This window comes from Natator depressus, chromosome 7 (genome assembly GCF_965152275.1).
Source record: "Natator depressus isolate rNatDep1 chromosome 7, rNatDep2.hap1, whole genome shotgun sequence".
In the NCBI taxonomy this organism is placed as follows: domain Eukaryota; kingdom Metazoa; phylum Chordata; order Testudines; family Cheloniidae; genus Natator; species Natator depressus.
This window is the reverse complement of record NC_134240.1, coordinates 112,041,123-112,064,628: the sequence shown is the minus strand read 5'-3', so window position 1 is coordinate 112,064,628 and position 23,506 is coordinate 112,041,123. Positions and strand designations below refer to the sequence as shown.

Here is a 23,506-nt window from a genome sequence, read left to right as displayed (position 1 = left end):
CACCTACCTTGTCCCTCTCGTATCCTGGGTCCAACACAGATACAGTACTGCAAACAACTTTTTTTGTTCAGCCATGATTGTGCCTCTTCCCTTCTTTAGGTTAGGCACAGTACTGACTTTTTTTTTTTAATTTTTAATTTTAGGAGACCTGAGATGTTCTCAATGTAAACAGACATATTATTGTTCTACAGACTGCCAGAAGAAAGATTGGTCTGCACATGGTATTGTATGCAAGCCAATTAAACAAAAGTAAGTTTAGGATGTTAAAGCAAAATCTTGTAACTCAGAGAATCTTAAAAATAGGCAAATGAGAATTACTTTTGATTTAATTCTAATTTTTTTTACTATAATTCAGATACCTTTAAATGATCTCTGTTGCTTGGTCTTATACTGAAAGATATTCCACTACATTGTAAATCTGACAATCATAAGAAAATGAGGCAGGAGAGGGCTGGAAATTAGGAAAAAAAAAAAAAAGGCTCAGAAAGGTGTCTGAAAATGACCGCATAGAGCTTTATACTGTGTCTGAATGGCTAAATATAAAATTTGCTGAGTTTACAAGTGAAAACATGTCTCTTGTTAAGTTACAGCACTGCAAACGAATTTGGGGTGGGAAAAGTCAAGCTGAATTTTTTTTTCTGCCTCGTTACCTGACTAGTAATATAGATTTTTTTGCAGCCAGAGCCTAGATGTCACTGTGGTACTACCTCTATTTGCAGCTGCTGCATAGTGGTAAAAGAAGTTCAAATCTATTACATGCTTATGTTATGCTACTCTTCCATGTGTACAATAACTGTGCTTATATGGAATGAAATCCTGCCCTATTGAAGTCAATGGGCGTTTTGCCATTGACTTCAGTCAGGACAGAATTTCATCCAAGAATGATGTTTGCTCTCTAGTGAGAGAGGAGGTGGTCCATGGATACAAACATTTGCCCTTTACCTTGGGATTCAGTCAAGGTAAAGAACAAACATTTGTACCCTGGAACAGACCTTTGGGGAGCACCCACACAAACCTTTACAACCATGTTAATTGCCAATTAACTTGAGGTCAAGTCTAAACTCTCATTTAGTGTTTGAGGTTTTTGTCACAACCATAACTAGAGACTTAAAGAAGAAAGAGAGCTGAGATTCTGGAGAAGAAAAGTTTCATAGAGGAATTGGTACACCATACTGCTGTTTTTCAGCGTAGTCTGAGAACTTGTTGGCTCAGACTGTTTGTTTTAAGTTTATATCCTTTCTGTAATAATTAGTCGTGAAGTTGCATTAATTTTCATGTCAAGAAAGTAAAATTAAAATAAAATCTTCATGATCAGAATTTTTTAAAAAATGTATCACTACAAAAAGTGAGACACACCTCAGCATGCATATATATTAAATGTACAATTAATAACCTCCCACATCTGACTTCAGATGCAAGAACTGTTCTTGCTAGTTACCAGCTGTGAAGTATGGTTTAAAAAACATAAAATAAGCTGGCCTTTACCTTACTTTATTATGCAGTCTTCATTGTGGATCTAGGATGCAGGTTGACACTCATACGTTTACAACACTTAAGTCATTTTGCTTTGGGTCTATAAGTACCTGTTACTAAAATGGCTTGATTCTTTATTTGCTGGTTCTTGAATACTGTTGTGACTTTCTTTAATGGTTTAATCAACTGCTTTATTTCAGTTTAAAGAAAAGTGAAGATAATGCCAAGTTGCCTGGTGAAATTAAGAATAAAATTGATTTTAAGGTACAGAATGTTAACTTTTATTTTAATTGGCTCTGCTTTTTGGAGAAGCTCACTGCAGGTTGGATATAATAAGGATGAATTTAAGTTTAATGTGTTATGGTAAACGTCGTAATGTTTTAAACATCATAATGCTCAACTCACTATAGTGAAGAGAATAGGAAGTTAAGAAATTTTGATCGCTTCAAAATACACTGTTGCTTCAAATCAAACAAGCTAGTCTAAGCAACATTCCAAAATGGTTGTTTAAAACTGAAGTTTTTGAGAAAAGTAGAGTTCAGTTATTGCTGGATCTTTCTTACCTGTGTCAGGAGAGAGTATGGTAGATGGCATCGGTAGTGGAGGTTCTGATTTGAAGGGGAGACAGAAATATAAAATGTCTAAATCAGAAACATTACTTACATGCTTTACATTTCCTAACACATTGTATATTGTTACCTTTTTCAGCCCACGCAGTTAGCAGTTATTCGGGAACTTGTGGGTTGTTTCTGCTAGGAAGAGAAATTGATGAGACGGGTATTTCTTTGATGCAATACTGTTGATTTAGAATGTGCACATCGTCATGTTTCTCAGAGTAAAAACATAGGAGGCAATTTTCTTTGCTTGTAGTTTCAGGATTCTTTCCAGCTAGCAGACTCGTCAAAAAGCCCTCTCTTAGCGTTCTCTTCTGCTGCTTCTGCCCACAGACTCATGTTACTCCAGCAGACAATACCCAGGCCTTTGTGTTCGTATTCCATCTCCACTGAAACCTTTCCACCCACATATTTCAGATTTCAACTGGCCTTGCATATTGTCTGTGTTTTGGGCAGTTGCTCCTATTATTTCAGCTATCTTACTCCAAAAAAGTAGCTTAACTGCTTCTTACATTTATCCTTAATGAAGGGCACTATCATGGCCATCAGCTTCAACAAGGTTTCACCCAACTTCCATCATAACTTTTTCCTTTTTGGAAGGTAAATGGAGGGAAACTTGTCTGCACAAACTATTGGGTATAAATATATCTGAGCTTCCCGGTAAGATTAGCTTTCCGTTAATTTTTCTACTTTAAATCCTTATTCAAGGTTATAGGTCTGATTTCTTTCTTTGCCTTGATGGTAGTTTATATATAGCCATATAAAATAGTCCAGACCTCCAGTGCTTATATTGCAGTATAACTCTGATTCAAAACAGCAAATGCTAATTGACAATAAAGGTCAATTAAATAAAGGTGCCTTGCAAAAGAGGATATATTGATAATGAATTGAATACATTCTTATTTCGTGGTTTTTAATAAATGTATAAAGAACAGAGTTCCATTTGTGTTTAGCTTCAGCTCAGTTTTAAATCTCAGGTTGTGCAAGACTACATGCACTACCAACTAATACAGTGAAGGAAATTTAATACATTTTATTCTTGCTTTGAAAAATGCATCTTACAATATAGGATGTCACAGAAAAGCTTTAGTAGATGTGGATCCCAGTATAGAGGTAGGCTGATAAGCCATTGTTGGGATCCCTTTGTTCGTGTACAGAAGAGAGAGTATTTTATGATATAATAGTAAGGTACAAATTTAAATATAGTGCCATTTTGTTATGGTCTGCAAATTAGGTATATACTGAAATCAGTGGGAGTTAAGTGCGTTTAATTTAATTTAGATTTAGTGCGTTTAATTTCATTTAGATTTGCAGGTCATGTTAAACTCTTTAGCAGAGCAGTCCTACTTTTTTTTTTTTTTAAATTGGTAAATTATCCAATACCAAAGGCAATTGCGGCTCTTTTAGACTTCAAAACTTTATGCTTGTACCTTGTGCTTTCAAACTCCTCTCTATAGAACAGTGCTCACTTTTTTTGTCAGAAGAGTTGCTATTCTGAGCAAATGGTGAAGAGTTGAAGGAAGGTAGTGTCTTTGTGCTCCATTTCGGGTTTAGGCATAAAATTTTCAAAAGCACCTACGTTGACTTTCTCTGAGACTTAAATTCTTCAGTACCTAAGTCACTTTTGGTTACTTTTGAAAATTTAATTAAGCATAAATGCTTTAAAGAGCTACCCTGAAGCAGGTAATACGTAGACAATTCCAATTTAGAAGTCACCTATATTTGTTTCTAAATAGGGCAGTTTATCTCCTGTTGATGCACACAAGATAGATGACGACATCAAGAAAATAATGCTTTCTGATCTGCAAAACCTAGGGCTCAAAAAAGCTATGGAAATACAGGTACTTTCTCCTTGCCACCCACTGCATGATTACATTTATTTTTGGAAAATATTGATACATTTCACTGTCAGCATCTTCTGTGTTCATATCTATTTCTTGGACAGGTCACTTCACCTCTGTATGTCTGTTTCCTCACACGTAAAATGTGGATAGCAATCCTGGCCCATCCTTTTAAGAGTTGTTCCATCTACAGATGGAAGTGCTATAAAAGGGATGGGGGTGGTAGTACAGAACTGGACATTCCTAGCATCAGTAGTGTACATCTACCAGTTCTAACTGATACAGAATATTTATAGTATATAGACACTCTTCATGTGTCCATTAAATAGTAAACACGGTAAGTTATTGATGACAAGTATTAATGTTAGATACTTCAGTAGTATGGCTTTTCTTTTTAGGGTACAGTCACAGAATTCAGGAACCCAAGTGAATTTTATATACAGGTCTATTCTCCAGAAGTTTTAGAACATATCAGCAAACTTACTGTGAAACTAAAAGATTGTTATGCAAATATTGTTAACCAAGAGGAATATATTCCTATCAAAGGGGAAGTTTGTGTTGCAAAATATTCTCTGGATCAGGTAACTTTTTTTTTTTTTTATTTGGGGCCTGATAAACATTTTTAAAAGAATGTGGGACTGTAAATATCTAAATGTCCTAAATACCTTTTAAATTGTGTGTGTTTACTTAGTTTTATATATTCTGTTTTGTGTTGCATGTAACTCCCATTGTTATCAGCATTTGCATTGAGTGATGAATCTGTTGTAGCATTTGGAAACCAGGTGTAGTTTATACTCTTGCACATTCTGAAATCCAACTTTGTAGAAATTCTTGTCTTTTGAGATAGTTTACGTTATCCTAGAGCAGCTCATTTTCATGTAATATTTTCTTTAAGTTCTTTATTAAGTTAATTTTCTTTTTAAACAGACCCTAAGCAAGTCAAAATACTTACCATGATGGGCTATCTTGCTATTGGTACAACGGGACAACCTGCAAATAAGAGTTATACCTCAATTTTTTTAACCTTAGTGCAGGTCATTTGACCCTCCCCATTTACTTCTGATTCTTACCTGGTGTGTGGCCTGACTTTCCTGACAGCAGTTTTTTTGTTAGCCCTGGTCTACGCTTGTGGGGGGTTGACCTAAGATATGGAACTTCAGCTACGTGAATAGCGTAGCTGAAGTGGGCGTATCTTAGATCGACTTATCTGGCCGTGAGGACGGTGGCGAGTCGACTGCTGCCACTCCCCCGTCGACTCCTCTTCAGACTCTCGAAAGCTGGAGTTCTGGAGTAGATGGGGAGCGCGTTCGGGGATCAATTTATCGCATCTAGATGAGACATGATAAATCGGTCCCCGATAGATTGATCGCTACCCGCCGATCCGGTGGGTAGTGAAGACCTGCCCTTAGTAAAACAACTTATTTCCCCCCTTGTCATCTTCTATACTTTCTTCTTTCCCCCTCCTCCTTTCCCTCAACGCTACCAGACTCTTAAGCTGTTAGAAGCATTGTAATGATATGTGGTGTCTGTCTTGGGGGGCGGATGGAGGAGGTAGAAATTTCTTTGGAGCAGACTTGCTGTGAATCCTGAATGTTTTGTGCTTTGAAATGAACCATGTCTTGGTGACCGTACTAATTCTTTTTCAGATGACTTTTGCCCAAAACTATTGCTGTACAATGAGTCTTTGGTTCAGTTGAGTCGCTTCAGAACGGATCAATATTTTTTACTTTGTTGCCAACTTGATGGAGTAAAAGTAATTCCTGAAATTATTCCTTTTGTGGAGAATATAATGTGTGTGTAGTTGTGTTTTTACATCCAGAATATCATTTGTTCACGTGTAGACCTGGAACAGAGTACTGGTAAAAAAGGTGGATATCTTGCAGAAGAAAGCACAAGTGTTATATATCGATTATGGCAATGGAGAAGATGCTCCACTAGATTGGATTAAACCACTCCACAAAGACATCGAACTGTTTCCTCCCTGTGTGAGTATTTCTTTTTAACTTCTAATAGCTAGCTGGGTAAGCAAATGTTGTATTTAAATGAACAGTTGTCAGTTAAATCAGTGTTTCTAGTGGCATGCTATAATTGCAGTTACCACAACATTTTGTTAAAAGATAATATTGCAAGTGTAGTTTGGCATCATTCCTTTTATAATGATTAGGGGTATGATGTTGTCATGGTAAAATTACACATAATTCATGGCATAGTCACGGTAAAAAAATAGATGATTTCACCATATGGTCATGGCAACCTTGTACACCCAGCTGCCATGCATTAGCAGTTAGCTTGTTTTGATATAGTCCTCTCTAAAACAGGACTAACTAACTGTTAATCAGTGCTTGAATTATGGTGGTGGGGGGGGGGTCTGCCCTGTCCTCTCTTCCACTCAGTGTAGCTGGGTTCCCTGTAGCGGCAGCTCCCATTTTCTACCTTCTTTCCTTCTTGTAGGTCCCCTGGACCTTGATTTCTCCCCCCCTTTCCCCATCTCCCTCCCTAGCTGGTTGCTGGGACTTGCTACCTGGGCGTGGTGCTTCACTTGGCAGGTCCCAGGCCCCAAGGCCCTCGTCTGGAGAGAGGCCTCTTTGTCCTAGCAGGAAGAGGGCGGCGCTGTCCTGTGCCCTGGCCAGTTTCTCTGCAGAGATCAACTCAAGCCCTCTGCATCTCATCCTGATCACTCTTCCTCCAGTGACAAGCTGGAGGGGGGATGGGGACTGGGATCAGAGGGGGGTCAGGGATCGAGGAGACTGGGGGTGTGTGTGTTGTGATTGAGTGATCTGGGGGGAGATTACTGGGGAGGTGGCATTCAAAGAGGACTAGATCAAAGTGAACTAATGAGGTGTTGATGCATGGCAGCAGGATAAATGGCATAATTCATGGTTCTGTGACAGTGGTGAGCTTTCGTGATGGAGTTGATGTAAATGGCAGAATTCCTGCGTTCCATGACAGTGACCACCATGACAGAATTATATCTCTACTAATGATTCAGTTATTGTCAGTAATTCAAAGTTATGGTTTTGTGAAGTTTGTGAAGTGTTGGAAGTGTGGCAATTGAAAATTTGTCAAAAGTTATTAGAGAATTTTGGCCTCTGCATATTTCCACTCATGGAAGACGTGCCACCCAGTGCAGGCTAGACACTAGAACCTTCTCCAAGCGGTGCTTGTTGAAGCTCAGATAACACCAGCTAATTTTCCATCATCTAACATACTGTCACCCACACATCTCACCTAATGCTGAAGCACTAGTGAAATATTTTTTCTTTGAACCTTTACAGGTTGCGAATTATTTTAGACTGTAGTATTTGGACGAATATTAATTTGCTACCTGGAATGAGTCCACCAAATCCATTTTCACTTGAGAATTTATACTGAGATCTCAAACTGGTGCTCTATCCCTATACACCTAACATATACACCATGAGAAATAGGTGGCTATTTAAGCTGTATTTTGGATCTTGTCCTCTCCCATGTCCATGACATTTGGGCTGGTTCTCTTCCTGAAAATTTGAGGCAGTTCTGACTTGCCCATGAAGCTCTGGGTTTTAGCTATGCCTCTTCTACCCTTGTGCCAGATTTTTTCTGTGTGTTGTTCACTGCTAGCATCCCAGCCATTGGAGCTAATTTAAGGAAAGCTGTGACAAGACACAGAGACTGACTTCCACAGTGTCATGGAACCAGGAGACATCAGTCAGTCTTTGCCCAAAGCTCCTGGGTCGTCTTCACAGAGATTGTTTCATGGACAAGACAGTCTCCTTTATTACGCAGCTCTGTATCCTTAGAGCAGGTCCACTCTGTGCACTGAATGAAGTAGGAATCCTGTGAGGCAAAATGGTATGTGATCATAAATAAGGACGGTTATAATACATATAAAATAAGACTAAATTAGAATTGCAAAAGCCATCTTAATTCTGGTGTTTCCGTTCTTTTGGGCGCTTGACTTTACAACCTTAACGTTCTTTTAAAATGGCTTTGTGTGTGTAATTTCCTAGATTTTTAAAAAGCAAACTGGAAAAACAAATTCCATCTCTTTGCATCATATTGATACCCATGTGGTTCATCAGCACTGTTGAGCATACCCAATGTGGATGAAATCGTGGAGATTGTAGCTGCAAAAATCTGAAGCTTCTTCTGGATAGGTATAAAGAGCTGTGACTTTTTCCCCCAGAGACTTAAAACTTGGCCACATTTGGGCAGTTTTTCACAGGGATGGCAAAATATGCACCCCTAAATACAAAGTCCACTCCTTCCTTCCTTTTTTCCCCTCAAAACTTCAAGTATAGGGTCCTTGAGAAGCTCTCTTTTATTTAAATTGGGGGAAGCACCCTTTCCAGATGTGCAAGGGGAGTACTGTTTTGCCCATAGCTTCCTACCAAGATGCTCATGACACATGCTTCCGTGTTTGGGTGGGGAACTCACCTGGGACATCTTCAGACCCAAGACGTCTGGATTTCCGGTGAGACTCACAATCATATAAATGTACTTGCTGATAACCTATGCTGTCATACAGTTGTCATTCATAAAGCCATGTTATTTTTTAAAAAGGCCAAAAATGACTCTGAACTTAAAGTAGATGGTAACAAACAGTGAATCCCAGTAATGATTGCACCTTAAGATATTCTAAACAAAAAGCTTTCGACTATGCTGTAGCTGTTAATTGCTTCATGCTGACTCAAGATATTTTAAGCTTTAGAGTTTTAATGCTGGAATCTTAAGATCAGAAATCAGAGCTATGGGTTTAGCATTCACAGATATCCCTTCCCACTCTGTGGGGTTTGACAGTCCACGTCACAGCTCTCAATACAATAGCAATGTAGTAATGTTTTGTAAGACAGGGAGGATCATTCCCTCTTTGCCAGGAAACTCTTTGTTTTTGGAACTGGTGCATTTGCCACCAAATCATTCCAGTAGCTCTGCTTCTGCCAGAATTATAAAATGTCCTAGGACCATCTCCACAGACAGTTCACAAGCAAACCACAAATGGACTGTCATGGACTCTGTCATCCAGAACATCTTTCTGTAAGTGGGGTCACCTGACTGTCTATCTGTTCGCCTCAAAGGTTAACGTCAGCTGTTTTGCTCAAAGGGCAGGGTCTGAGCTAGGTTCTCTGTCAAATACTTTCCTCAACTTGTGGACTCCTGGAATGATCTAGGCTTATCCACTGATACCATTAATACCAAGGATTTTCAGAAACCACATTGTAGGATTCAGCAGTGATGATCATATTAAAACCAGCCCAGACAGTTCTGGTACTGGAACTTCATGAACTTGTCCACTCAGCCACAGATATCCTCATCTCTTTTAACTATCATAATCTCCCAGAATGAAGGATACTTTCTACATCTGGACCCAGCTTTGTTGCACTTGACAGGGCAGATGCTGGCTTGCTAATCATCATGGAGAGAAGCTGCTCTATGGAGTCAGAGCACACTAGTTCAGAAAAGACTCTATTAGACTAATATAAGCAACCAAGTGGAAAAGATGTCCTGTTGGGGCGGAGCAATGCCATCTATGTCCTCTAAAGACTCCTATTCTTTCCATTGTGGATGATGCACTCTCACTCACTAACTCAGGGCTATCAGTCAGCTCCACAGGAGTACACTGAGCAATATCAGCTCAATATCAGCTCAACATCCCCTCCCTCTGGGGTCACACCATATTCTCCTTCCCCACAGTCGCTAAGTTCCTTAAAGACAGGTTTCAGAGTAACAGCCGTGTTGGTCTTTATTCGCAAAAAGAAAAGGAGTACTTGTGGCACCTTAGAGACTAACCAATTTATTTGCGCATGAGCTTTCGTGAGCTAGAGCTCACTTCATCGGATGAAGTGAGCTGTAGCTCACAAAAGCTCATGCTCAAATAAATTGGTTAGTCTCTAAGGTGCCACAAGTACTCCTTTTCTTTTTAAGTTCCTTAAGGCTCTTATTTCCCCCGAGTCCCAGAGCCCTCTCCTTTTCCCTTTTGCATCCCTGTCATCATGCTCATTCTTGCTCACTCTGCATCCATCTCCGAAGAGGGCCTTAGATGTCTACATAGCAGCTAGGAGGTGTAAAAACCCAGTATGAATGTGGCAACCTGGGTGGTGACATAGGCTAGCTGCCCGCATACACTCTCGCCCGACCCCGTGGATATGTACTCTGGCAGCTAGCCCAAGCCAGCCAACACAGCCACGCTGCTATTTTTAGCATGCTAACTTGAGCAGAGCTTGCATGTGAATGTCTACCTGTGCTAGGATTTGCACCTCCTAGCTGCTGTGCAGACATAACTGAAGTGGCTATAACATGAATTTGAAAGTTTGAAATGCAGGCTCTCATGTCTTTTCCATCTTAGTGTGTTCTGTTAGGACAAAGTACCGTAAGGCCTCATGCTAATTTTGTTTTTTCCTAAGTGGTAGCCTTCCATTTAAATCAGATGATTTATCTGCCTGTTTTCTTAAGTCCCACTACAAAGAGAAACTAGAAAGTACACATTTGGTGTTTGTAGGGCTCTTTCATTTTACCTTGACAGGATCAAACTTTTCAGACTCCCTGAGACTATTTGTAGCATTCGCAGATAGGATGAAAGTTCAGGCAAGATCTACCCAAAAGCTAAGTGTGTGGGTATCTAATTGTATTAGGGTATGCTATGAGCTAACAAGATCAGATCCACCCATGCAGGTAAGAGCCCACTCTACTGGAACTCAGGCAGCTTCTGCGGCTTCCCTAAGATGCATACCTATCTGAAACCCTCAGAGTGGCTATTCTGGGATCAGTCCACACATTTACATGTTTTCACATTACACAGCCTAGTTGGGGTATCAAGATCTGAAACCCCCTTTATCAGAGCTGTCCTGCAGCCTTTATTTAAGTAGACTTTCTGAGCACTTACTTCCTTTATACTAGGTCACTGCTTGTTAGTCACCAAAAGTGGAATACATATTGACAGTCATTTAGAGAGAACAGTTACATGCTCTAGAGTAACTGGCTCTTTGAGATGATGTCCATATATCTATTCCACTCCCCGCCTTCCCTCCCTTCTCCTGTGGAGTTCTATAGCAGTTGGCTTTTGTGTCTGTGAAAGAACTGAAGGATGTGGGGGAGGGGAGGTACAAGGGCAGTCTTGCACATGGGGTACACACCAGAAGTGGAGTATATATGTACAATAGGTCTTGACACATCTGCACATATTGTAGGGTATGTAACCATTCTGTATGGCACAATGAATGAGCATAACAGTGGAGGCAGGGGAAGAACAGGAACAAGAATTCAATATATTGTCCCTTAGTTCCCCTGTAACCGTAGGACCTTATGTAAATAGCTTGAATTGTTAATATGGACTTGATTGACTTGAGTGCAAAAACAAAAATAAGAACCAGTGACTATATTTCTTGCAAACCAAAGATTTTGCAGGCTCTAATTTTATTTTCTTAAAAAATGTATTCTTTTTGGTTTTCTCTTTCAGGCCATTAAGTGTTGTGTTGCTAATTTTGTTCCATCCTCCTTGTTTTGGAACAACGACTGTGCTAACATTATTACCCCTCTGCTCGTGGGACAGTACTGTTCGGTGACTGTTGTTGACCTATTACAGGAGGAGATGATGACTTGTTTCGCTGTAGATGTTGTCCTGCCAGGTTCTGGTAAGATGGGTTTGATTGTTCTGGGACATATCTTAAAATTGTCAGTTGTGATTCTCATTTCTGTTCCCTTAAAGCGTTTTACAGAAATGAGATCGCACACTTTTTACCTAAAATGTTTAGTTTTCTAGTCTTAGAAATTTGAATAGCTGCAATAGAGAGATCTTGTTTTGAAAAGTTGTGTGTCTTGATTGGCTTAATCTCATGCTTTGTTGACTACCTTTATAAACTTAAATTCTTCAGTAGTGAACCTTTAATAAGATCATTTAGAAAGTCTGGATAATAATTTTCTTCCCATATGGTGCTAGTCTTTATAGAGCTTTTGTCTACTGGCATGTAGTGACTTGGGGTTATTTCCTTACATTCTTTCTTACTGTAATTTTTTTTCACACTGTTTACTTTGAGGTAGTTGCCTTTTCCAGGCACAACTGTATCTCTGCCCTGTAGTGATGTTATACAGTAATAATATGGCTGTGACTAATGCATCTTAGTTTTTGTGGTCCTAGTGTACATTAAATGGATTCTCAAAGACCTATCAGATTTTATGTTTCCCCTCAAGTCATCACTATAGGGCAGACTTAAGGTTGTTTGGGACCCTAAACTGTGCATTTCTTACCTTAACGTATTTGGATTTCTTTTAATTATTAATTTAATTTTGAATTTCCTGAGTTTGTAATGCATGGTTTTGAAAACTTTTTTTATCCTTAAATTACTGGCACATACTCTCAACCTTAAACCCAGCTTCTAAGAGGTTTTTTTTTTTTTTTTTTCCCCCCCCTCCTGGGAATTTCTTTAGTTTTTAAAAAATGTAGTTAAAATTACATACTTAACTAACATAAAAACTAAACAAGAATTCCCCCCAAAATGCTAGTGTGTGTGATATTTCTAATTATTTGAAGACATAATACCAGTCTTAAATATTTACATGTTAAGGACAGAGTCCTCAGTGGAGAAGGGTAGCATGAAGCAGCCAGAGTGCATTGGCCAGTTAAGCAGCTGTAAACCCAGCCTTGCATTGCTATAACAGCTGAGAGATACTAGTGGATCTGGACTTAAATTTGCAATTAATTTATTGGTTTTGAGGGCTCTTTGTGAAACCAGTGCTATGTGAAGAGGGGAGGTAGGGAGAGCTGAGTTCTATTGTACCTGCTCTTTTGGGTTTCCCGTTGTGCAGCTGCTTTGGTGTGCCATGAAGTTAAGGCAGTGGTACCATCTAGTCTTTTAGTCACTGATGTCCATACTATGTCTGCAGGCACAGAACCTTTAAAAAATAGTGATATTTGAGCCAGCTAACTTACCAGTGAGAACTCTTGACACACACAGCTAGTTTTCTTCATGCTATTGAGTAATGATATCAAATACAATGATATCAAATAGAAGGAACAGAAGTGGACACCGTGTAGAGTCAAGCACGAGTGTTTATTACGCACAGCGCTGGCGGAGAGTCACTTTGTTTATTAGGCTCAGTGAGACACTGCTAAACAATTGATTACAATAGATTATATAGAATGCCGATGGGCGGAGGGAAGCGACGGGGTAGGAGTTCCCGAGCCCCTGGATAGGTTCTGGCAGCAAGACAAAATTAGCACAATAAGCTAATAGTCTAAAAGATTACTTAATGGCTTCACCCATAGCTCAGGTTAACATAGTTGTTAATACACAGGTGTTATTCCCAAAATTTTACTTTTAAAATGTGTAAGTTGAATCCTGATTTCAGGTCCTTAGGGGTGACGGTGGCTCTTTCCAGACAGGTGTGGCCCACAGGTATATCTCTGGAGGATTTAAAATAAAAGGATCGTGAAGAGTACACATCAAAAACAATTGTTTGGTTTTACCTTTGCATTTTTGTGAACTATGATTGGCATTTGTGAGGGAGGGATTCATCTGTGAAAGGGAGGATGTCATATCTCATGCTGACATGTTAGGCCTCTCCCTGAACTCTGGTTGGCATTTGGGGAGTGTGTGTTATCTACTTCCTGCACCGGGGAGTAGACTTTGAGGCTCCTCTCAATGCGTTGTGTGCCTGTAACTCATGATAAAGACACCCAATTACTGCTCTCCACCTGGAGTTATGCTGTTTCAGCTCATAATATCTATAGTGAACAAACAAGGGTTGTTTCCTGCTTCTTCCAGTTTCCTTAGCCATGTATTGTCCATTGTTAGCCAGGCCTCATGCCTTAGACCAGGCCATGGAGTTTGGGCCTATGAGAGAGATTTTTAACAGAGACTGTAGTCAAGATCTTACATACATATTATTGGGATTTTGGCCCTTCATTAGCTATAAAGGAAGAATGCTGATTGAGTTACAGTGGCCCCACTTAAGTTATCTGAGCCTGGCAGTAGCCCGTATAATCATAAGATACGATCATTACTAACTTAGCTTAATTATAACCCAACTTCTTCAAATATAGGTTGTGCATGAGATAAAATTAATTTTTGTCTATATTGAGAGTTTGAAGTATTTGTGGTGTTCTGCTCATTTGGGACAAAGAGAAGAGACTGTCACAGACACTGAAAATCTTAAAGGACCCAGTTTTTAATTAATTCATAAACTAATGGATTTACTTGTAAATTCTCAGGCCTCATTCTGTACTCAAAGTGCTGTAAGTTTGAGGAAGATCTGGAGCAGTTGAATCCTGCTTGGTGTAACACATGCAACTCAGCCTTAACTATAGAGTCGTGGCATGATAAATTCAGTAGCAATTGTTATAGATATTTTGGTGAAGTGAAATTAGCAAGATGGTAATAATTGAGAAATGGGTGTTTTTAGGAAGCTTCTTAGTAGTCAAACTACTGAGAGACTTGTTTGTATATCTATATAAAAATGTTGTTCAACATCCACGGCATGCTAGACGCTTGACCAACAAGTAAAATAGACACAGTCTAGGTCAGATTTTCCAGGGTTAGTAGTTTAGAGAGTGCGTTCAGAAAACATGATTTAAAAAACTAATCTGAGACTGCCTTTGTATGTAAATTAGTTTAATTTACATAAATATGTATTATAGGGAAACACCTAGATAAAATACTTCTCGAAATGGGGCATGAATTGAGTCCAAAGAGGAAAGAAACTAAGAAAATGAACCCAGATACAGGTGAGTAAACCAATCAGGCTTTTGACAGATTAATCTGAAATTTGGGAATGATCTTCTCCTATTTTGGGTGGTGTGGAGTTAATGGTGAAGTTAGGTTGCCCTCTGTTTCAAACGTAAGACGCTGGACAGTGGAACTAGCTTCAATTCACTGACTGTGATGTGGCCTGTGTTATTGGAATATTAACTCAGTAAAATAGCTTCTCCTATCATGTTTGTATTTCCTCAGGTACTGTGTTACAAAAGGATTCTGAGGGAGAAAGAGAAAAAACAGCTGAAGATGAAGAACTGGTTCACAATAGTGATTTAGCCATAAAGGTTTTTTCCGTATCTGTGGGAGATACATTTTCTGGTGTAGTTGCCCATATTCAAACGCCAGAAGACTTTTTCTGTCAGCAGATTCATAATGGCCGTAAGTGAATATATTCATACAGGTCATTCTAAAGTAAAAGTGTTAACATAATAGTTTATGCAAAAATGGTATATTACAATTATATATACTAATTTTCTTTTTAATAAAAAGCACCTGAAGGTCCCAGGGGAAGAAGGTGGGACCAGAAGGAGGGGAAATGGAGTTGGGGGAATAAACTAGGAGCCCTAGAATAAGGGTTGCATATAACTTGAAGCTTAGAATAGCTGGTGAGGACCTATGAGTCTGGAAGAGGCTGAAAACAGCAAGATCCTATGGCACAGAGTTTAGCTTTCTTGTGTTGCCACTTGACCGAATTATTTTTTCTGCCTTACTTGTACAAAAAAATGTGATTTTTTTTTTTGATTTGTTGAACTGACCCAAAAAATATTATTTAATGCTGAACTGATTCTAAACTACTACTTATAGTGTGATATTTCCTTTATAGCAGTTGCTGTTTGAGTGCTTGATGCCTCTATTCTCTCTCATGGCTAAGTCCTCAGATTGTTAGTTTGGGTCATTGCCTGCCTGCCCCCTACTGCTACAGAATCAGAGCTGATTGGATGGCAGACGAGGGACTAGCCCCCACTTTTCAGAGACCCTTCCCCTTAGTTTCGGGTTTGTTCTGCCTCCAGTAGCTACTGGCAGGGAAGGGGAATCCAGCATCTGCTGCAAGAGAGAATGGGAAAAGAAAACCCAAAATATGAAGATGTAGTTTGTCTCATACAGCGCCACTCCCGACTGCTCAAGTAACAGGCTATGAGGATGATGGAGACAGGAGACTAAGGCTATGTTCCTCCTGCTCTGCATCCCTGCAATAAGTTTGTGCCTTGTTTTCCAGCTGCCTCATCCTCTGGGTTGGAAATTGTTTTGCTCTGGTGGCCTTATTCTGACCCAGGAGCTAGTTCCCCACTAGCCAGACTTCGAATGTCTTGAAGGATGTAGGAAAAATGGAGAGCCCTTTGGCCACCAGAGGCAGATATGTCAAAGGACAGCATCCTGTCACAGGGAAACCGTAGGCGGGCCCGGGAGAGCAAGAAGTGACTAAGACAGTTTCAGGGATGTGCCCTCCTGCAAAGCAGGTCACATCATTACACACACCCCGCCCATCTATGTCAGGAAATTCAGTCTCCTTCCATTAGCCTCTGGGAAGGTCAGGAATTCTGCATAGATAGATATATAGGGAAAAAGAAGGGAATCTCATCGGGAAGAAATTCTTCTTGGGCTAAGCAGCTCTTGGGTTTGGTATGAAAAGCACCATTACCTCAAAGTCTGCTATCTTGGAGCCCTGGGCAGCAGCTTAATATCCCCTTACTAGCATTTGGTCTGCTCTCCAAAGGGCAAAGATAGAGATGCATTTAGCAGAGGAGGTTCATGGTATTCCTCACCTGACTCAGATTCCCAATCCCCACCTCCTCTAAAGAGTAAAATTTAAAAAAGGGGGGAAAAGGTTCAAAAAATTACCACAGAAATATTGGAAAAAAACTTGTCCTGTTCTTCTGAGAATAGCAGTTTCTTTAACGCATCACCAGAGCAAAAAACTCTGCTCATGAGGTTTTGATCCATGGAAAGAAAAAAATAATAAAAGGAATAGAATTGTTTGTGTCTGATTTTTCTTTATCTTCATCATCATTTAATTCATTTTCATCCTCATCTTCGTGGGTATCATCAAAGAAAAAGAAGACGAGGTAGTATGTTCAATCCAAATCCCAGAGAGGAGAAAAGTCAGGATTTTCTTCAGAGGAGGAAGGTGAACTCTAAAATCAGAATCTAAATAGCAGGATGAAGCAAAGCAAGGGGATCTTTTTCAAACTGTCATTTGAGAAGATGTTACAAAGGGTGATTAGATACTTCAGGTATTTTGTTGGATGAGCCCACTAGCAAATACTACAAGGAAGAAAAAATGATTGGTCCAGAAATTACAAAAAAATATTTTCCAGCTGGTTCATAATCTGAACTATACATTGCCCTTCACATCTTTTTGGAAAAAGTAATTAAAGCCAAATGGGAAATACTGTAAAAACCTGAGGAATATCCAGGTATATCAAAAAAATTCTACAACGAACACTGTAGCAAAGGAGATTTTGTCTCTTCCCAAAGTGTCAGAGCAGTTTCAGCACTAGTGTAAGATGCTGGTATCCTAATGGAAGGGGATTTTTTCCCAAAAGAACTCAACAATTGCAGAATGGAAATACCATTGTTCTGTACGTTTGAGGCTGCATCTTCCTATCTGGGCTTCTTCTGCAGCAACATGTTGTGTAAGGACAGTCCTGGCCTGGATTGACAGTTTTTTACAGCTAGAGTGCCCCCCCAAAAAAGACGAAGAAATCGTTTTGGTTAGGTTCGGAGTTAAAGAAAATCTCAATGGCTTCAGCCTTCATAACCAACAAAACCAGGGATGCTTTGATGTTTTCAGCACATGTCACGGCCTCCAGCATGGTGACCAGATAGCATCCCTGTTTATGAGCCTGGAAAGGCAATATACAAGCCAGAATCATGTTAGTGTCTTCAAAATATTCAGGAGGTGGCTTATTTGGAGAGCTGTTAGAGACAAAGTGATGCTGGAATCCTCAGATAACTCAAAAAAGATCTTACAGAACCATCCTCACTCCAAATCTGGGTATAGGGATAGCTGACCTTATTACAGGTATGAATCTCGTTTTCTTGGCTACTGAAAGTATGGAAGGCAAGATTACAGCAAATGTAAGCCTTGAAAGGGTAGATATCAGTCTTCCTGCAATGCAAATTCCAACGCTTAAAAACAATGCCTGACTAAGTCTGGAGAATTCCAACGAGTGACAACTGCGGGTAGACGATTAAAATTCAGGGACCAGTGATCTTTCTCCCTGTCAGGCTAATGGATCCTGGATGTGTTTTGACAAGGGTACATCATAGAATTCTCAAATATTTGGAGCCTTCTTTTTCTCCCTTCTCCAGTATCCTTAAATCCACAAACAAGGAAAATATGCTAAAGGCCATAAAAAAGCTTCTGCAAATCGGCAAGATAATTACCAAGATGGAGATGTTCTCTGAACATACTCACTTGTTTTTTGTACCTAAAAGATCCAGGGAGGACAGAGCATTGTTGGACTTAAAACACCTGAACAAGTTCATAAGAAGGGCCAGAGTCAAGATGGAGATCTTAAAGTCCATAGTAGTGGCAATATGACAGAGGGATTATTTTACAGCAATCAGTTTGAAGGAGGCCTATCTTCATATGCAAGTTCAGTAGGTACACAGGAGATTTCTGTGCTTCATTCAATTGTTTTTTATACAAAATTCTGCCTTTCAGACAGTCATCTATATCTCACAAAAGTCCCCATTCTGGTGGCTTTGCTCAAGCAGAACAGGATACAGGTATACCCTTTCCTGGATATCATTCTAGTCAGCGCCTCCTCCAAGGAGGGGTCTATTTTGGTGGCTCAGACAAAAATCCAAATGTTGCAACAGCCTTTTCAGCACCTAGTTAATCTTGGTGTGTTGATGGACACAGAGGCCCACAAAATCTTTATCAGCTGAAAAATGGGACGAGATCAATTCAGCCGTTAACCCTCCTGAGGAGGTATCAGACGACATGGGTAGGCACTCTGAGTGTTGTAGGGATGGTCATGTCCTGCATTGGAATAGTGCCTTTGGCAAGAATGCATATGAGGATTCTCCAGAGTTTCCTGCTGTCCCTTCCCCACCATTTTCTGATTTTTTTTTTTTTTCCCCATCTTGGAAGTTGAACGTTTTGTCATTTTGTGTTGAAATCCCTGGGTTGGTGGATGAGTCCAGAGAGATTTCAGGGAGATCTGGCCAAGGCAGAATCAAAGCAGTATGTCATCACAGATGACAGTCTGGAAGGATGGGAAACATTCTCTGAGAAGTTGGTGGCTCAAGGGATATGGTCCATCTCAGAATGAAAGAAAAACACACATTTTCCTAGAGCTGAGGCTGGGCAATTAAGTATGCTCTTTGACAGCGGGCCCCAGCATTGCTGAATAGTCATATTTTGGTAATCACACACATGGCAGCGATGGCATACATAAACCATCAGGAGGGTACGAGGTCAAGGGATCTACAAAACGAAGCAGGAATCTGTGATGCAGTGGATGGAAGTCCACCTGTGGTCTGTCAGGGCCCTGTATACCAAGAGCACCAATAATGTGAAGACTGACTGGCTGAGCAGAAGAAAAATTGATCAGGCAGAATGGAGTTTTCACAATTAATCCTTCTGGAGTTCTGATTTTAGATCTTTCCATCGAAGGTTCACCAATAATTTGCAGGAAGAAGGCAGCCAGGATCCCTAGGCATAGATGCCTTGTCACTAAAGTTTCAGAAGGGCTTACTTTATGCTTTTCCCCAGTGCCCATCATCACAAGTGTAATACAGAAGACCAGGAAGGAGGAAATGGATTTGGTGGGATTGCATCATTATGCAGGTATGGGATGACGAGCAGTGGCTGCAAAACTTTCCAGTGCGCAAAGCCCACCTTCCTGGAACTTTGTGCAGAGCTCGTCCCTGCCCTGCAGCATAAGGATACCAAAAATGAGAGCTGTTCTCTCGGTGAAGAAGCGCGGGGTGATCGCTGTGTGGAAGCTGGCAATGCCAGACCACTCCTGGTCAGTCGCGAATCAGTTTGGAGTTGGGAAGTCCACCATGGGGGTTGCAGTCACACAAATGTGCAGGGCCATTAATCTCATCCTTCTATGAAGGACTGAGACTCTGGGAAATGTGCAGGAAATAGTGGATGGCTTTGCAGAAGTGGGATTGCCTAAATCCGGCGGGACAATAGATGGCACGTATATCCCGATGTTGGCCCCAGACCATCTTGTGACAGAGTTCCTCAAGAAAAAGAGCTACTTCTCTGTGGCATTGCAGGCACTTGTGGATCACTAGGATCGTTTCACTGATACCAACGCAGGGTGGTCAGGGAACGTGCATGACGCATGCATCTTCAGGAACCCTTGCCAGTATAGAAAGCTGCAAGCAGTGACTTTCTTTCCAGACCAGAAGGTTCAAATGGGGGATGTTGAAATGCCCATAGGGGTACACTGGGTTTCCCAGGATCATTTTCTCACATGGCTCATGAAGCCTTACACCAGAAACCTTGGCAGCAGCAAGGAGCACTTCCACAACAGGCTGAGCAGGTGCAGAATGACCATTGAATGTGTGTTTGGCAGATTAAAGGCTTGCTGGCACTGCCTTCATGGCAGGTTAGACCTCAGTGTGAAAAATATTCCTATGGTCACAGTAGTCTGCTGTACTCTGCATAATATTTGTGAAGCTAAGGGGGAAAAGTTTCCCCAGGGGTGGAGCGTCTACTGGATAGGCTGATTTTGAGCAGGGCTGTTGGATACCAGGGCTCAGAGGGGGGCTATTCAAATCATAGAGGCTTTGACAATGAACTCCAGTAATGTGTCTTCATGAAAGGCATTCAGCCAGGCTTTGTTTACTTGCCACCTGGAATGAACCTTGTAGTAATTGCTTCCTGAGTGATTTGAAATGTGCCAATTGCCACTGTGTATGAATTCCAGCAGCAAGGTATGGGCGAAAAATAAAATAAGGATTAATTTTCTATGAGTACATTTTTATTAAACAGCAATAACAAATACATAGAATTCAATTTCTTGTAAGGGACATGATACCGAGGAAGACTCTCCTCTTAATGGAGGCTCTCATAGCTGTGTATAAATCCAGCTGGGGTAGAGTGAAAGGGCTACTGCGATGGGCCGGGAACATGCCAGGAATGTGGTGGGGGGAAGGGCATGGCATGGCATGGCATGCAGTTCTGGATAAGCTGCATGCCGAGGCAAGCATGCATGTGTTCTGACTGTAGTGCAGTCAGGGACTTCAGCATCTCCATTTGGTCTTCCATCCTTTTTATCATCCGTTCCTGGCCTTGCTTCCTCTCCAGGCTAACTATATTTTCAATTTTTTGTTAATTGTGTCTCTCCACTCTCTGTGATCATGATCTGTGGTGTCAGATGATTGGAGCACCTCCCTAAATTGTCCTCCTTTACTCCTCCTGGGTTGCCTCCTTATCAGACGGAGGCGCTCCACTGGTGTGTAGGGGGTTCCCCTCAAGGGCACAGGTGCAGAAGCACAAGAAACAGAGGCAGTATTGTGAGTGCACTTACAGCATTAAATCATAATAGTTAAATGCACCTCTTTCTCATTCTCCCTTGGCAAGCACGCAGCTGGGCGAGTGCCCTAAACATAGTCAGTTCGGCCTGGGACGGTGGGGAGGGGAAGGCCCAAGATGGGGCAAGGGGCCTAGGTGTTTTTTTTTAAGGGAATTGCTGCAAGCAACGAGGGATATTATTGTAAATTCTGCCACCATTTTCCACAGGTGGAGGTAATTGAAGCTGATATCTCACTCCTGAGGATAAACAAGGATGCAAGGGGGCATCTCCTGCATGTGTGTGCCTTCAGAGCGGGTCCCTATGCTGCTTGCCTGTGTGCCACTTTGATTGCTGCACAAGTGATTGCTGGTTGGTGTGGCAAAGTTTCTTATAGTGGGGAAAGAAACACAGCAGCTTTGCCAAGGAAACTTGGCAGAGGATTGGCAAGTACCTCCAGGAAAGTTTCCTAGAGATCTCTCTGGAGGATACCCATGAAATCTCTGTGTGCATTAACACGCTTTTCCGCAGGGCCCCCACTGAGTAGCTGCATATGGGAATGGGAAACAGATGCAAACACTACTAGTCTTGTACATGTCTATCCCTTAACCCACTTCTAGTATATAATGAAACAAAGGACAACTCTACCTCATATAACCAAACAGTATCAAATCAAAATGAGCACTTACCAGAGCTCCCCTCTCGTGCATCATACGTGCTGGAGTCCAAATACTAGGACTGGTTTGAACCCTCCAGAGTCGAGAAGAGGTCCTAGCTCACCACGCTACTGGACAACCCTGTCACCTGTCTCGCCTCATCCTCCAACTCCACTTCCTCATCCACCACTTCGTCCTCAGAGATGAGTCTGCTGGCTGCTGTCTCCAGTCCCCTGAAAGTATCCACGGGGCTCTTAGCAGTGGAGGTGGGGTCACTGCCGAGGATGGCGTCCAGCTGCTTATAAAAGTGGCGGGTCTTTGAGAGAGCGTTTGCTGCATGGAGCCGCCAGGATCAGCTGGGAAGATGCCTTATGAGCTTTTCATGCTGAGCAAACAGCAAATGGAATTTCAAAAAATTCCCAGTCTTTTAAAGGAGGAGGGGATGAATGCCTGTGTACCTGGCTGCAGGGCAGTAGAGTTCAAACTGCTGACAAGATTGGTCAGGATGGGCATTGTAGGACACCTCCTGGAGGCCATTTATGGCGACATAAGCAAGCACAGTGTCTACACTGACAGTGCGTCGCTCTGACTTAGCAACAAAAAGCTCTGTGCCTCTCGGGGTGGTTTTATTTTGTCGGCGTAGCAGGAGAGTTAAATTGGCAGGAGGAGCATTGTAGTATGTACACCTCTACTGTTTTATTGATGAAAGCTGACTTTTGTCCACAAAACTGTGTAGTGTAGACAAGGCCTTAGCGGCCCCCAGTGGCTCGAGGCCTTGGTTTCTGGACATCATGAACATAACCACGGAGCCACCATTGTTCCTGAATCTGCCGCCAGATGTGTTATCCCAGAGTCTTCATTAGGATCCGAGCAAGTTAAATTTAGCACCTTGGCATTTGAAAGGTATTTTCTAAAATGAAATGGTTACTCTGCTGGTCTCACAGAAACTCTCTTAGCATATAGGAGAAAATCAATAAAAAGAGCTTACTCAAGGATCTGGTCTAAATTCAAGGCATGGTGCAGAGACACATTCAGCATCACGTAGCCAAAGTGTCTCATGCTCTGGAGTTTTTGCAAGATGGTTTTGATATCAGATTGAAGGCTAATACCTTGAAAATACATATTTCTACACTGTCTGCAATTTTAGTGTATCCAGAAAATCTTCCATTTCCTGCCATGAGAACATATTCTGCTTTATTAGAGCAGTTCAGCTCTGACATCCTCCTAAGGTGCATTGTGCTCCATATTGAGATTTGTTAGCTATAAAGGAAGAATGCTGATTGAGTTACAGTGGCCCCACTTAAGTTAGCTGAGCCTGGCAGTAGCCTGTATAATCATAACAGATACAATCCTTAATAACTTAGCTTAATTATAACCCAACTTCTTCAAATGGCCAAGACTATTTCAGTGGATGACTAGTACTCCCCAGGTTTGGATCTCTTCCTCCCCCAGTGAGGTGGTCAACCCATCTGCTTCAGGGGTTCGACAAATTTAAGACCTTTGAGGACCTCTTGACGTGGATTACAGATACCCTTGATATACCACCTGAACTGACTCAGGAAAAGCAATAGACAGTTGGATGTTCTCCACCAATAATACTGAGCAGAATAGCAATGCACATTAACAAGTCTCTCCAAGTTAGCCAGGGAATCATAGAATCATAGAATATCAGGGTTGGAAGGGACCTCGGGAGGTCATCTAGTCCAACCCCCT

General features: G+C 41.1%; 1 protein-coding gene across 1 annotated transcript in view; it reads left to right on the top strand.

Moving 5' to 3' along the window:
* TDRD1 (tudor domain containing 1) overlaps positions 1-23,506 on the top strand; it is a 56,452-nt gene that overhangs the window by 9,497 nt on the left and 23,449 nt on the right. The window contains exons 6-13 of the mRNA XM_074960046.1: positions 144-249; positions 1,674-1,737; positions 3,824-3,928; positions 4,327-4,509; positions 5,770-5,913; positions 11,364-11,538; positions 14,541-14,627; positions 14,854-15,036. Coding sequence (XP_074816147.1) covers positions 144-249; positions 1,674-1,737; positions 3,824-3,928; positions 4,327-4,509; positions 5,770-5,913; positions 11,364-11,538; positions 14,541-14,627; positions 14,854-15,036 — 1,047 coding nt within the window. The remainder of the gene's footprint in view (positions 1-143; positions 250-1,673; positions 1,738-3,823; positions 3,929-4,326; positions 4,510-5,769; positions 5,914-11,363; positions 11,539-14,540; positions 14,628-14,853; positions 15,037-23,506) is intronic.